The 14086-nt window shown below is 38.6% G+C and overlaps 1 protein-coding gene across 1 annotated transcript in view; it reads left to right on the top strand.

Annotated features, from left to right (window-relative positions):
• RNGTT (RNA guanylyltransferase and 5'-phosphatase) overlaps window positions 1–14086 on the top strand; it is a 191722-nt gene that overhangs the window by 42622 nt on the left and 135014 nt on the right. Inside the window, exon 9 of the mRNA XM_042894031.1 lies at window positions 8680–8815. Coding sequence (XP_042749965.1) covers window positions 8680–8815 — 136 coding nt within the window. The remainder of the gene's footprint in view (window positions 1–8679; window positions 8816–14086) is intronic.

Here is a 14086-nt window from a genome sequence, read left to right as displayed (position 1 = left end):
ATGCAAAATAAAGTTTGAGTGGTCACATTTTGTTTTCATAACAGCTGAAGGATGGAGAATATTGTGGAATTGTGTTTTTATAATGTCACTATACAATGATTAAGATAAAATTCTGAGTTACTGCTGAATCTGCTGAAGACACGTAGTTAGAATTGCCACTGTGAACATACTTCAGTGCAAGTTGGTGTCCAGATCTTCTCTGGTGTAATAAGAGTTTAGGCAATGCAATTTTTGAAGTCTATGGAGCTGTTTATTTCACCCCGAAGATGCTTCACAAATAAGCTTGATCAGAAGTTGAATTCCACCTTCTCTTTCCAGGTATTCGTTAGTGGAGAGTGCTGACCATTGACACATCAAGGTGTTTCTGATTGTAAATGAGATGCATTTATTTTACTAATTAGCAACTTAGTAAAGTGGTACTTAAATATTTGAATTTAAAGTGTTGTTTTGTTTTTCTTTTTTTTAATCCCGATTGTCGAAGGTAAATTTGGTTCACTGATGGAGAGGCTTTGCTTTCAATTTAAAGCAGTGTGATTGCAGTGAAGTAACAATAGATCAGAAATGTGGATTCTCCTTCTAGATGGACAGATTTGGATAAACGAAGGAGTGGAGAAGGAATGAGGAATTCAGTCTCCAGTACTGATAAGGAATGACATTTCTTCAACCATTTTGGTCGCAGTTTGTTTACTGTTTAAAGGGAAAAATAATATATTTGAAAAAGGAAGGAGTAGTGATAAATCTCATGCCTGTGGACTTCTATCAGAATTTTGATTTATTATAAATACTGAATCTAGTAAAGATTCTTAGAACTGTAAGACAGATAAAGAAAGGATTGGAAAAAAAAAATGGTAATGGGTAGTTTTGGAAGAATGCGTATAGAAAGCCACAAGGGGAACTCCTGAATGTTGGACCAGTTGTATACTGCCATTAAGAATTTTGAAATGGAAACCAAATACTTTCTGACAAACAGATAAGGGAGACGTGTTGGTGCACTTGAATGCAGTGTCATGAATATGGAATATTGGAGCTGAGGCTGTTAATTGGAAGTGAGAGTCAGAATATAGTTATTTTTTCTGTATGAAATATTGGTTGATGGTAGAATTTAACATAGAAAAATGGTACAAATATGAAGTGTAAATGTATTTAGAGTGGGCTGACTTCCAGTGGGCATGTGTGTGGTTCCCTATTTTTTTTTCCCTTCAGAATTTGAATGATACCTGCAAGTATGTAATTCCACAGCTGTTCATGTATAGCTGCTTCATGCTGTCTGATACTCTGTTTGCTTGTGCAGATGAAAAATGTGAGTATGGCGTGCAAGTTGTATTTGTGACAGTGCTGTTAGTGTGCTGATTAAATAGTTACTGTTTTCCTTTTGTTTATACCATGAAAATAATGCTGTGCGTGTGTCCAGGTTTTCTTATCCTTCAGGAGATAGCTGGAAGCAGTGACCATTGCCAGGAGCAATTAGTGTAAGAGAAGAAAGCAAGCTGAGCCTTGCCTGTTTACTGGGACTTGAGGACGTATTGCTCCATCTGCCACAGGCCAACTGCAAACTCATCTCATTTAAACTGCTACTCTGGATCCAGCACTATCTGGATTGAGGCCAGGATGTGGAACCAAAATGCTTCAATGACACAGATAGAGGCTCTCCTACTGTCAGCGGATAAAGGGCAGTGATTAATTTTTATTCCCCTGGCCCTTTCTACAGCGTTTAATGGTCTGGCCAGAAATTGATGCTGTCTTGTCAGAAAAGAGAGGCAAGGGCCTAAGTAAAGTGCTGGAGTGGATGAGCCTCGTTCTAGGTGATGAACCTAAAGAGTGGCAGCATGCTTCTGATTTTAAAGTGCTGTCAGTCATACAAGGACTTTAAGAAACTAAAAATGATATCTACAACAAGATTTTGTTTTTGCCTGTGCATCAGCAAACATTTTAGAAATACTAATTGCTTTATCGAATTAAGGCTTGTTTGTGTGGGAAGGCAAAGCTTTCACAAGGCTGAGTTCTATCCTGTGTAATGAACTCCTGTGGGAATGAGGAACTGTCATGCTTTTGCCCTTAGAGTTGATGATGGAATTCCTTACATTTTGCATTCTTTAATGTGACAATGTAGACAGAAGCATATGCAAAAAGAAAAAGAAAAAAGGCATCAACAATGCTCTGTCAAAATAATTAGTATGGATTGATAAAGTCCATCTGAGTAAATAATGCAGAACAAAGAAAGCTGCAGTATGAGCTGAATTTTTTAAGCCTCCTTTAAAAATTAGTACTAATCCACTTGCTAGCCGTTGTGTTTTCTGAGAAAATTCATTTTGTGAAACCAAAAACACAGGAGATCATCTCAAAAGTCTGAGAGAGTCGTACAGTATTATTTCTAACTCTTCATTGAAGACTTTGACTGGAGAAAGGTGTTGACTGTAGGTAAAGCACAGTCTAAGATGATGTCTGTGGCAAAGCTCCTTTGAACTTCTAGGAGACCAGTTTCACAATGAATAAGACACATTGGCAAATGCTGTGCTCAGTGTTGGGAACTGTGTCCAAGAGTATTAGTGTTAATGAAAATATGACTTTGAAAATAAACTAGGGGAGAGGAATGAGGCTGCGTGCTCTGGTCAGTGCAGTGCATTGGATCTGGAGTTGGGGAGATCAGTTTTGCTCGTTCTTGACTGACTGACTGTAGATTGAGGGGAAATGAAGTAATTTGCCTTGTTTTATTTAAATAATAATTTTCTGAAAGGTATTTTAAAATTTAATGATGAGAATTATTTAACATTCATATAAAGTAGAAACCTGAGGTTTTTTTTTTAACTGATCATTTTCAATATAGCCCCAGTCAGCAGTGAAACTGTAAAAACCACAAAAACAAAAAAATGAATTTTAATAAAATCATTCTTGAAATGTGTTTTATGCCAGCTGCACTGCCTTCTGCGTGAAGGCAAACCTGAGCCTTTGAAACAATTGCCTTTATTTGGATGTGTTAGTTGATGTCTGCAGAGAACTTTCAAGGTGATTCTCTAGTTTTATGTATTGTTACAAAAGGTAAATTACTGACGCTTACATTGCTGCTCCAGTCCTGCTATTTTATTCACTTGTCTTGTTTTAAATTCAGATTGGGCTGTCTGATACAGACCGTGTCATCTTGTGTACTTGCAGGGGATCTAACACAATGGGGCCTGGCTAATTGGAGCTTTTTGGGTGTTAACACAATAGAGATAATTAGTAATAATGTACAGCTGTAATAGCAAGTAGTGTTCACAGGAAGCAATACAATGCACGACAGTTAAGCTCCTATATGTTGTGTTAGTTCCTACTGAATGCATTTGAGAAATCGGCATTATTCTTTCTTTGCCAATGTGGTGTTGCCCAGAGGCTTGCTCTGTGTTCTAGTGTAAGTGCTTGTGATGCTAATGCCTTAATTAACTTCTTTAAATATAAGCTGTCAGGGCATATCCAGATAGTATTCAGAAATGCACTGATCAGTAGTCTACAAGACTTCCTTAAGTAGGCTTATGGTGTGGTGTGGAGAAAAGTCTGACGTTAAGCATGTAAGCTAAGCTTTTTCACTTAGAAAATAAAGAACAGAAAAAACTCATTCATAAATGCAGTTTAACCGAACCTGTGACATGGTTGTTAACTCCTTTTCTTGTTGCATGCTTCCAGCTGTCAGCTGCTTATAGAACACATCTGAGTTGCCAGTCCCTCCTTAAGCGTGTTTTTTCTATCTAATGTTGGTAATTCATAATTTGACAAGTTTGTCTTTCATTTGTGTCGAGTTATTCACACTCCTCTCAAGTCATGCTTTCTGTAAACACAGTGAAACTGAACTTTGTGCTCTGGGTATTTGAAGTACCCAAGTTCTTGTAAGTCTTAATGGGAGGCCCAAGGAACTATCTAGCTTTGTTTTGGTTATTGTTTGAATAAAATACTGATGTTTACCAGCCAAATTACCTATGGGTATGAAAGCATATGTGGGCCGCATAAATGCTGTAGGCTTAATGTATTTGCACATGCTGGATGTGTATAACGCATCTTGAAGAGCCTGTCTCCTTAACCTGGTTTTGCTTTAGGATTACTTTGTCCTTAATAATGTCTTGTTTAGGAACCCTCCTGCCATGCCAACCACTGAATCCTTTACAGTTTTTAGGTACTGGGTTAGGCTGCTTGTTTTCATGAAAGCTTGCAATCAGATTGGATGGATTTGAGGCTGAAGAGAGACTTAAATTGATAATTTCACAGCTCGGTTCTAATCTGAAAAATATGATGTCTTGTTGCAAATATGAATTCTAATTTTGGACTTGCATTTGGATAATTGCTGTCAGCATTACTGCAGGTTGTCTGAATGTGGCAATTTCCTAAAAGCACAGGTATGTTTTATATCTGCCTTTTCTCTTGGCAGCCTTGCTGCTCATTTTCGCGTGTTGTACATGGGGCAGTGGATGGTCTGTATAATTACTAAGGTCTCTTAGTGAGACATCTAAAGAAGGGGCTGAATTATTGACATTGAGGTAGAATTAAAATCAGGTTTGAAATCATAGTTTTGGGGGGGAAATACACAAGCATGCATGCCCTCTTTGTGTGCTAAGAGTGCTTGAAATTGTTCTCTTAGCTTCAGCTTAAACTGAAGGACACAGATGTTTGTTTGTTGTAAGGGATGGGAGTGCGCCTGGGTTTGGGGCAGAGCCACTGCTGTGCTTGCACAGAGCAGGGTGTGGGGTCAGGTGCTTGAATTAGGCTGCTCCATACCAGGTAACACCATGTGGAAGGCCATTCAGTTGTGGACAGTTGGCCAACCCCTCTGCTCAGGGGTTGTGAGAGGTCAGTTGGCAGGGGGCCGTGTTGGAGCTGGTTGACAAGTGATTGCACTGCAGCTGTATGTATTGTTATTATTGCACTGTTGTTGCCATTTTCGTCTTCTGTCTTAGTTTTTATCTCAACCCACAAGTTCTATTTTGTTTCCAGTTCTCTCTCCCATCCCACCTGGAGGGTAGTGAGTAAAAGGTTGTGTGGTGCTGAGCTACTGCTGCGTTAAACCACACAGCAATGTGAGTGTGAATGGTACAGCTTGCCCTCAGAACTACAAGCTGATTTGCTAGCATTGCTAATTTCCTTACTGTTTGAAATAACTGCTGCTTTTTCTGTTTTGAGAAAATTCTGATAGTCAAAATAAATATGTGGTGATGAATATTATATTCTGTACAGAGGAAATGCAAGTTCAATGACTGTTTATGTACTCCTTGTTCTGAAAGAAAATGAGTGGCTGTGCTTAGCTGTTGTCACTAAGAGAAATTCAGTGGGAGAATATAGATACTTGATATACGTTTGAAACAAGGTGTTTCCAAAGGTAGTTGTGGGAAACTGTTCGAAGATATAGTACAACACAGATGTGTAATTTGGAGATGTTCTTTGTCAAGGTGATGGATTAGATAATGCAATCGATTTCTTCTAGTTTCTTAATTTGCTTTCAGTTTACAGTAAGTAAAACACTTCTGTGTAGCATATGCCTGTGTTTCCTTGCTACAACTGCGTATATATTAAGTCTGTAAATGAAATACTTTGTTAAACTGGGAGGGGAATGTCTTCAACCTTTTACAGAATCACTGGGGTTGGAAGGGACCTCTAGAGGTCACTGAGTCCAACCCTCTGCTAAAGCGGGTTCCCTACAGTGAGTGGGTTTTGAATATCTCCGGAGGAGGAGACTCCACGGCTTCTCTGGGCAGCCTGTTCCGGTGCTCTGTCACTCTCAAAGTAAAGAAGTTTTTCCTCATGATCAGATCGAACTTCCTGTATTCCAGTCTGTGCCCAGTGCCCCTGGTCCAGTAGCTGTGCACCACCAAAACAGCCTGACCCCATCCTGCTTACTCCCACACTTTAGATATTTACAAGCATTGAAATCCCTTCTCGGTCTTCTCCAGGCTGAACAGTCCCAGGTCTCTCAGCCTTTCTTCACTCAGGAGATGCTCTAGACCCCTCAATCATCTTTGCAGCATTCTACTGGACTCTTCAGAAGTTCCAGCTTTCTTATCTGAGAAGCCCAGAACTGGTCACAGTACTCCAGATGTGTCCTCACCGTGGCAGAGTAGAAGGGGGAGGATCACCTCCCTCGACCTGCTGGCCATGCTCTTTTTTTAATGCACCTCAGGATACTATTTGCCTTCTTGGCCACCAGGGCCACACTGTTGAATCATGGGTCAACCTGTTGTCCACCAGAACGCTCAGGTCTTTCCCTGCAGAGCTCCTTTCTAGGAGGTCAGCTCCTAACCTGTACTGATGCACACAGTTATTCCTCCCCAGGTGCAGGACTTTGCACTTGCTCTTGTTAGTAAACAAACAAACAAAAAACCAACCAGCAACAAAACAAAAAAAACCCCACAAACAAAAACTTTTCAGAACTGATACATGAGTCAGTCAGATGCTTTGCTCATGCAGGTGACTTTCGTATATGAAGTATAATAAGCAAGAACGTTATCATTAAGATAGTGGGTCTGCATTGTCATGAGACCAAAATTTTTTGATATGTGATTCCTGGTAATCATTAATTAGAAATCCCATGTATGCAATCCTTAAGACCTGGATTTTTTCCTGAGGTTTAGAGTATGCAATATAAAAACCTAACAATGAAACACTGGGAAAAGAGTGAGAAAGAAATCATGAGAGGGACAGGAACCTCACTGCAGTGGCTGGGGAATTATCCAGCTACCAATTTTTAAGTAAATTCCAGAGATTTTAAGCAAATGACTTAGAAAAAGTGGTGTTGATCTATCTTCTGATGTTCAAATAAAAGATTTTGAAACCACCTGTAAGTCTTCTTAATTTGTAAGTATTTTAGGCGGCTGAAAACAAAGATTTTGGATGTTTTGGTTTTGTTTTTCGAAGCTTTTAGAAGCCCTCATATTGCATTGCATTTGTAGTGGTAACACGTGTATTGGTTTTTTTTAAGTCCTAGATCTTTTGATTAAAGGAGAGATTTGAGAAATTAGAGATTGTTTCTGGTGCTATTTTGTGATTGAGACAAATTGCAAAGAAAGCAAGGACTTAAAACAGTGAAGAGTATGTGAGTGTGTAGATAGTTAAGGTTGCTTGAAATAGGAAGTGTACAATACTTTTTCTTTCTCCTTCGGGTGATTTCCTTAATTTTTGAGAAAAACCCAATGTACTCTTTGTAATTGGTTTCAGTTTTGAGCAAATGTGTGCGATTTGAAGAACTAATTTTGTGTGCAGGTTATTTTATCTCCTAAAGAACTGATGTGTAGTCATCCAGTTCAACGTAGGTTGAATTATTATTATTTCTTTTCATAAAGCACCTCATGTGACTTTCAGCTCTCCTGATGTTGCATTAACTTGATCTACTCCCAGCCTTCCTGAAGACTTCAGTTCTTCTGCTCCTACATGTCTTCGCTTTTGTGCGATTCATACACGACACCTTGAAGTACTCATACAAATTAGTTAATATGATATGTGGTGTGTACTGTGATTGGAATTATAATACTGGAAGAAAGTATTTATTTAAGCTACATGTGTGATGCTATGCCCTTGTAAGCAGCCTGATTTCTGATTTTGTAAGCTTACTGATTTCTAGAGGTGTGGGATCTGTAAAGGGAGCAGTTGAGCTGCCTGTGTAGACCAAATGCCTGCAGGGGTTCTGGGGGCTGGTTTGCTTTTGACAGCAGGGATTCTATGGGCATTGCTTTTAAGAGCAGTGGTGAATTTTAGAAAAGGCTACTGGTAACTCATTATTTCTTCAGAACCAAGACTTCCCAAGGAGAATTGGATGAATTATGGAAAGATCTGTTTTTTTCCACCAGTGTATCTATTGTATTTAAGGACTTCTACAAGTATGAAAAGTTCTTTTCTGAGAGACTCCTCAAAATATGCTTTCTCTGTTTCAGAGTATTCTGGTGTGAAGGGTGAAATTCCAATCATTTACTTTTAATTCACTGTTTTTCATTATGTATGGGATGTAAACTCTGTAGGGTTAGAACAGTCATCTTTGGGTTTAGCACAAAGAAGCTCAAATTTTTGATTTGGGCTCCTAGTGCTGCCTTGCTGTAAATAAATTATTTATTTATTTATTTAAGAAAAATCAGTTGTTTGCACCTGAACCAAGCTCACAAATTATTTAGTGTTAGTGTTAGGTTAGTGTTGAAGTTTTCTTTACATGTACCATGGCAGAAGAATGTTTCTTGTCTAAATTTCCTAGTGTTTTAATGGAAAGAGGCTCAGTCTCTTGCTGAGATTCGCAGTATTGCAGGGTTGGATAACTTCTGATCGAAGAAGTGTTTCTTGTGAATTAAACTCTGCAGATTTATATCAGGTAAAGTTCTTTCCCACTTAAAGAAAAATTGGAGTCAAAGATTTTTTAGCAAAGTCTAAATAAATTAGCCTCATGTATCCCTTTCAGTGTTGAGATCTCCATTCTTTTTATCATTTTGTCTTTTATCATTTTGTACATAGTGATGTTCTTCTAGATATATTCTGATCCTGTAATTTTGAAATATTTCCTTGGTTACAGTTACATCAAACTAAACTGCTTTTTTGAAACAGGAGGCTTCAGTTTTTCAACTATAAAAAGTTCCTTTTAAAATGCTCTTTTATAACGCGTCAAGATTGCTTTTTCAACACAAGACAAATAAAGTGTTTTGATTTAGAGGATGCATCTTTAACTTCTTAGCATTGCCTTTGCAGGTACATGATGCTGATTGATGGCAAGAATGAAGTATATATGATTGATAGAGACAACTCCATATTTCATGTATCTAATCTGGAATTTCCATTTCGTAAAGATCTTCGCATGCATCTAACAAACACTCTCCTAGATGGGGTAAGAACCATATTACATAATAATTGTAACAGTGTCAACAACTTATTTTTGTTCAGAAACAAGACCAAGTTTTTTAGGCTTGAATCATGGGATTCAGGAATAATTGATGCAGTCAGTGGCTGAACGTGGGAATCACACTGTTCATAAGTCACTTCTTATCTACAGAAAAGTAATGATAACTGCTCTGGGGGGAGCTGTTTACTTGTCTTCGAAATAAATCAAGGTGTTGAGATGACATTCTCTAAGCATGAGAAAAAGTTTGAAGAGAATCTAGAGAAATAAATGCAGAATCTCATCTCTTAGTATAGCTTTTGTGTTTTGATACAGTAGACATAGTAAATATTACACAGTTGATTTAAGTGCTTGTAACATTTGATAAAATTTTGATATTTTGGTGTTTGACTTCTGTGACTTGATGTCTTTTGCTTCTGTCATCTTTATTTTCAGCAAATTTGAATTACTAACTGATTTAGAAATGGTTTAGTTCGATTTTTTTTGATTGAAACATGTAAGTATTCATGCTAATTTAAATTATGTAAATCTTCCTTTGTGAACCAATTGCAAAACAAGCTTTATAACATCTGTATTTGCGGTTCCAAAGCTGGCCTCTAGTAATGTTACTTGCTAAGCTTTTCTGAACAGTAGTCATGAGAAGAGTGAATGCATTTCTTGACCTTTCTATTTTAGCTGAATAACTTCATTAGCTCTCATACTAAAAACCTGTCAGTGTAAATGAATGCATTTCCCTGTCATGTTTTGGAAGCAGTGAAGTTGTTCTACCTTATTATCACTTCTGCTTGGTAAAAACCTACCTAAGATAGATTGAAGTCCTTGGACTGAGGTTAGGCAAGTCATCTATCTCTGAGTGAAATTATACGTTGTCTTTGCTTTCATTGTCACTTACCAGAGAATTGTGAAGGAGCAGATACCTTGCTGTCATACCTTTGTAGCAATGGTTTTATAGGGAAGTCTTTGGAAAGCATTACTTAAACAGAAGTTCTTCAGAGAGACTGCTTCTCTTTTCTGTGTTTCAAAACAGGGGACTTACTAGGGTTGGCTAATATGCATATGTGGAGCACAGGGAAGCACATTGAAATATGTGCATGAATGTGGCAGTGGCTGTTGGGCGTGGGAGAGGGGCTCTCCTGGCTTTTTGACACTTAAAAATAAATTAAATTGGAAGAACTAATGTCACGGAGTTGACTAGATCAATCTATGCCTGTGACAGAGGGAGGCAGTAGGCTCTCCTTTTGTGAAGATTTCTTCTGCTGTATCGCCCCACACAATGATGTCATCAATGTACTGCAGGTGCTCAGGAGCACTGCCCTGTTCCAATACAGTTTGGATCAACCCATGGCAAATGGTCGGGCTGTGTTTCCACCCCTGGGGCAAATGGTTCCAGGTATATTGAATGCCCCTCCATGTGAAAGCAAACTGTGGCTTACATTCTTTGGCCAAAGGGATGGAAAAGAAGGCATTAGCAATGTCAATGGTGGCATACCATTTGGCCGCTTTTGACTCCAGTTCATACTGGAGTTCTAACATGTCCGGCACAGCAGCACTCAATGAGGGTGTGACTTCATTCAGACCACGGTAGTCCACCGTCAGCCTCCATTCTCCACTGGCTTTACGCACTGGCCATATGGGGCTGTTAAAAGGCAAGTGAGTTTTGCTGATCACTCCCTGGCTCTCTAGTTGACGAATTAACTTATGAATGGGGAGCAAGGAATCCCTGTTGGTGCGATACTGCCACCTGTGCACCGTTTTTGTGGCAATCGGTACGTGTTGCTCTTTTACTCACAGCAGCCCCACAACAGATGGATCTTCTGACAGGCCAGGCAAAACAGACAGCTGCTTAATGTTGTCTGTGTCCATAGCAGCTATACCAAAGGCCCATCAGTACCCCTTAGGATCCTCGAAATGCCCCCTTCTGAGATAATACCTAGTATACATGGAGCCCCTGGGCCCGTCACAAGAGGATGTAAGTGTCAAAATTCAAATCATACCACATTGCATATAGTTACCATGCAGGTGTCTCCATCAGTGCCCGTATATTGTACATGAACACATTTCCACAACAAGTAATTATGAGATTGATAATTGGCCAGTGGTTGCAAGTAACACCACTGCTTTTAATCCTTTACACAGCGCCCCCACGATAAAGAGTGGGTTAATTGCTAGTGCCTGCCAAAAAGGGGTTAATGAATTGAAGCTAACAAGAGGAGGGAAAGAAAAAAGCACTACCCAGACTAAGCAGTGCTCAAAGTTTACAAATATCCCAGAACACTGGCAGTACGCGTAGTCTTTCAAGGTCAGGTTTTCCAGCACAGAAACCTGCTCTACTGATAATGCTCCCTAATGAAGCTCTCTAAGAGCAGAGAGAGAGATTCGTTCTAAAAGCTAAAGAGCAGCTATGCCTCCATCCTCCACCAAAAATCTGTCATGGAGTTGACTAGATCAATCTATGCCCATGACAGGGGGGCAGTAGGCCCCTGCCCTCCCCCCTCACCCCAGCCATACAAAATGGGAAGGTAGGAAGGGAGGAAAAAACAGCGGCAACAATCTATGGAGGAAAACTTATTTTACTATGATACTGGAATATAAGATAACACGATATAATACAATTTAATTGAAATTGAGAATAATAAATCAAACAAGATAGGAGAGAGAGTTCCCGAGACTGAGTCAAACCTAAGGAACTTGGAACGGCTAGGAAAGCACCCTCCAGCACCCACTGCCAGGCAGTAAGAGAGCGCCCCCTACCTGGAAGGGCCAGATCCCGTGACTGCTGTAATGTACAGGGATAGATACCTGGGATTGGGGCAGTGACACTTCAATGCCCCATACACTACATGATGTTTTGATGCGGAATGCTGAAAACCAGAAAAAAAAACAACATAAAACCATGACAATTAACAATCAAGTCACTGATTGTATCACGTAGTAGCACATAGTAAGCTGTAACTTTACCTAATTTGTTGTTCTGTAGAAGTATGGTTGTTATAGTACGTTTCAGTATTTCACTGTATGGCATAATAATTTCTTTTTTTCCTTGTGGTTTTTTCATGAAGTAGAAAGCAAAATATGAAAACTTGATTGAGTAATATACCTTGGGATAAAACTGAAATCTTCTGATGGATAATAAATACTTCTATAGCTCAGGTTTCAAAATAAATTTGTTTAATCTGTTTAAAAACAACAACAAAAACATTTTGATTGTATTTCATTGCAATTCCTTTCAGGAGATTTGACTTGCCTATTGCTTGAAGCATCAAAACAGCTTAACTTTGTAATTTGCTGTTTCTTTAATGTTCGTGTCAAATGATAATTTCCATAACTGTTCCCTCACTTGGAATGTATGCATGATTTCATTTTTTTTTCTAATCTACACGAAGGAAAGTTTGGCTTTTTTTTTTTTTTTTTTTTTTTTGCATTAATGTATTTTGCCAATTAGTGCGGAAAAGCTCTTGAAGTTAATTCATTAATTACAGATTGAAGTATTTCACACTACTGCCCTTGAAGTAGCTTTTTTGCTTTCAGAGAATGAAGTCAGAGAAGGAAGGGGCCCAACTGGCCTTACTTTACATTGATATTAAAAGCACAAGAAAGAAAACAGATGAATTCTGTCAGTTCCATGTGATGAAACAGTTGCATGTGATCAGAATACAAAAGATTAAGTAGTCCCTGCAAGTTTATTTAGAATGGGAATGTATAAAACTTTAATAAGGTAATTGCCATGAATTCAGTGATTTCTTAACATGCTTCAAGGCCTCTGATGTAAGCCTTTCATGTAGTGTTCTTTAAGAATCTCAAATGCATTTAGGGTTTACTTCAGGCTGAAATTACTTGCAAACAGTTCTCACCACGATCAATTGCATCTGCATGGTAAGAAGTTTTCAGTAATACTCATCTTCATCTCGAGCTTTTTGATTGTGTTTGTTCTTCTGGCATGGAAGAAAGTTTTCTGCGAATCTCATTAAAACTAATTTGAACACTACCTACAGGTGACCAGCATAACATTAAGCATTCCTTTGGAAGCCTCGTGTTTTGCCTATATAGCAGTGTCTGAGGGAATGCATAAATCTTTTTTCAAGTGTTTTGGCTGTTGTTCAAAGAAACTAGTTAGTTATTTTCAGGAAGTTTCTGCTTAGCTTTGGAACAAGTGAGTAGAAAATGCAGAAATATACTGTGTTTGATTTGCTGCTTAATATTTGTGTAAACAAAGACTCTTATTGTAAATATACAGTATCTAAATTTATTTAAAAAAGGTGTTTTTTTTTTTTTTTAAACTAATGGGATAGACTGCAACTAAAACGAATTGTTGGTCATCTGTGTTTGTGAGCAAAATATATCTAGTGTTCAGAACTTCTCACAAAAACATCCTCTAAAATTCAGCTACGTGAGGGCTTCCTTAGTAACTCAGTGCTAAAATAAAACAGATGCACTTCTCATTTTTTTTCAAGCATTTAAGACTGTCATGATTTTTAACTTAAATTTTAAAAAAAGCTTGAGTGGTATGTTGTCATGTATTATAAACATTTATTGATTTCAGTCCCCAGTTTTGGCATCCTTGGCCAGCTTTGTCTTCAAGCTGGATGGAAGGTTGCAGTTGCTCTGCCCTTTATGCTGCTTTGGTGAACTACCTGACATGGGAGGTCCTAGGTAGAGGCGGCCTTCCTACAGCTTGAATTTAGAATTTGCTGGGTACCTGAATGCAGAGAGACATTCACACTGGTGAAGACATCCCACAGAATTGTGATCAGTGGAGAGAGAGAACCAATTGCACTCTCGTGTCAGTACAGATCTCACACATTTGTAAGCTCTGTCAGAAATGGTACAGCTTACGACTGTTATAGTTTGTGAAGACTGACACTTTGTGCACGTAGCTGGGTGTTTTTTTTTTTTTTTTTTTTTTTAAGCTCTTTGCATTCCTGAAATACAACACTGGCTGGAATTGTTTTGAAAATAAAGGGATAAAGGAAAGACTAGAGGTAGGAGGAAAAAGAATGATGAACAGATGTATGATTAGATCAAATTCCATGCTCTGGTTCAACTAGGAGTGCATTCTACAAGTTACTGGGAAAATGAGATTCTGTGAATTGCAATTAAATTCTGGGTTATTTTATATGCAGCAACAATGTAGACCTGTGATTCAAGGTGGGAAAAAAACAAGTCTCTGAGCTGTCAGGCCAGCATCTTTCCTTTTGCTGCTTGTCCAGCTTAAGGCTCGTAGCACAGTTGCTGTTTCTAATATGCTGTAAGCATATGCTC

Source organism: Lagopus leucura, unplaced genomic scaffold (assembly GCF_019238085.1).
Source record: "Lagopus leucura isolate 7727_CA_CO unplaced genomic scaffold, USGS_WTPT01 Super-Scaffold_73, whole genome shotgun sequence".
NCBI lineage: Eukaryota > Metazoa > Chordata > Aves > Galliformes > Phasianidae > Lagopus > Lagopus leucura.
This window is presented reverse-complemented; position numbering and strand designations above follow the sequence as displayed.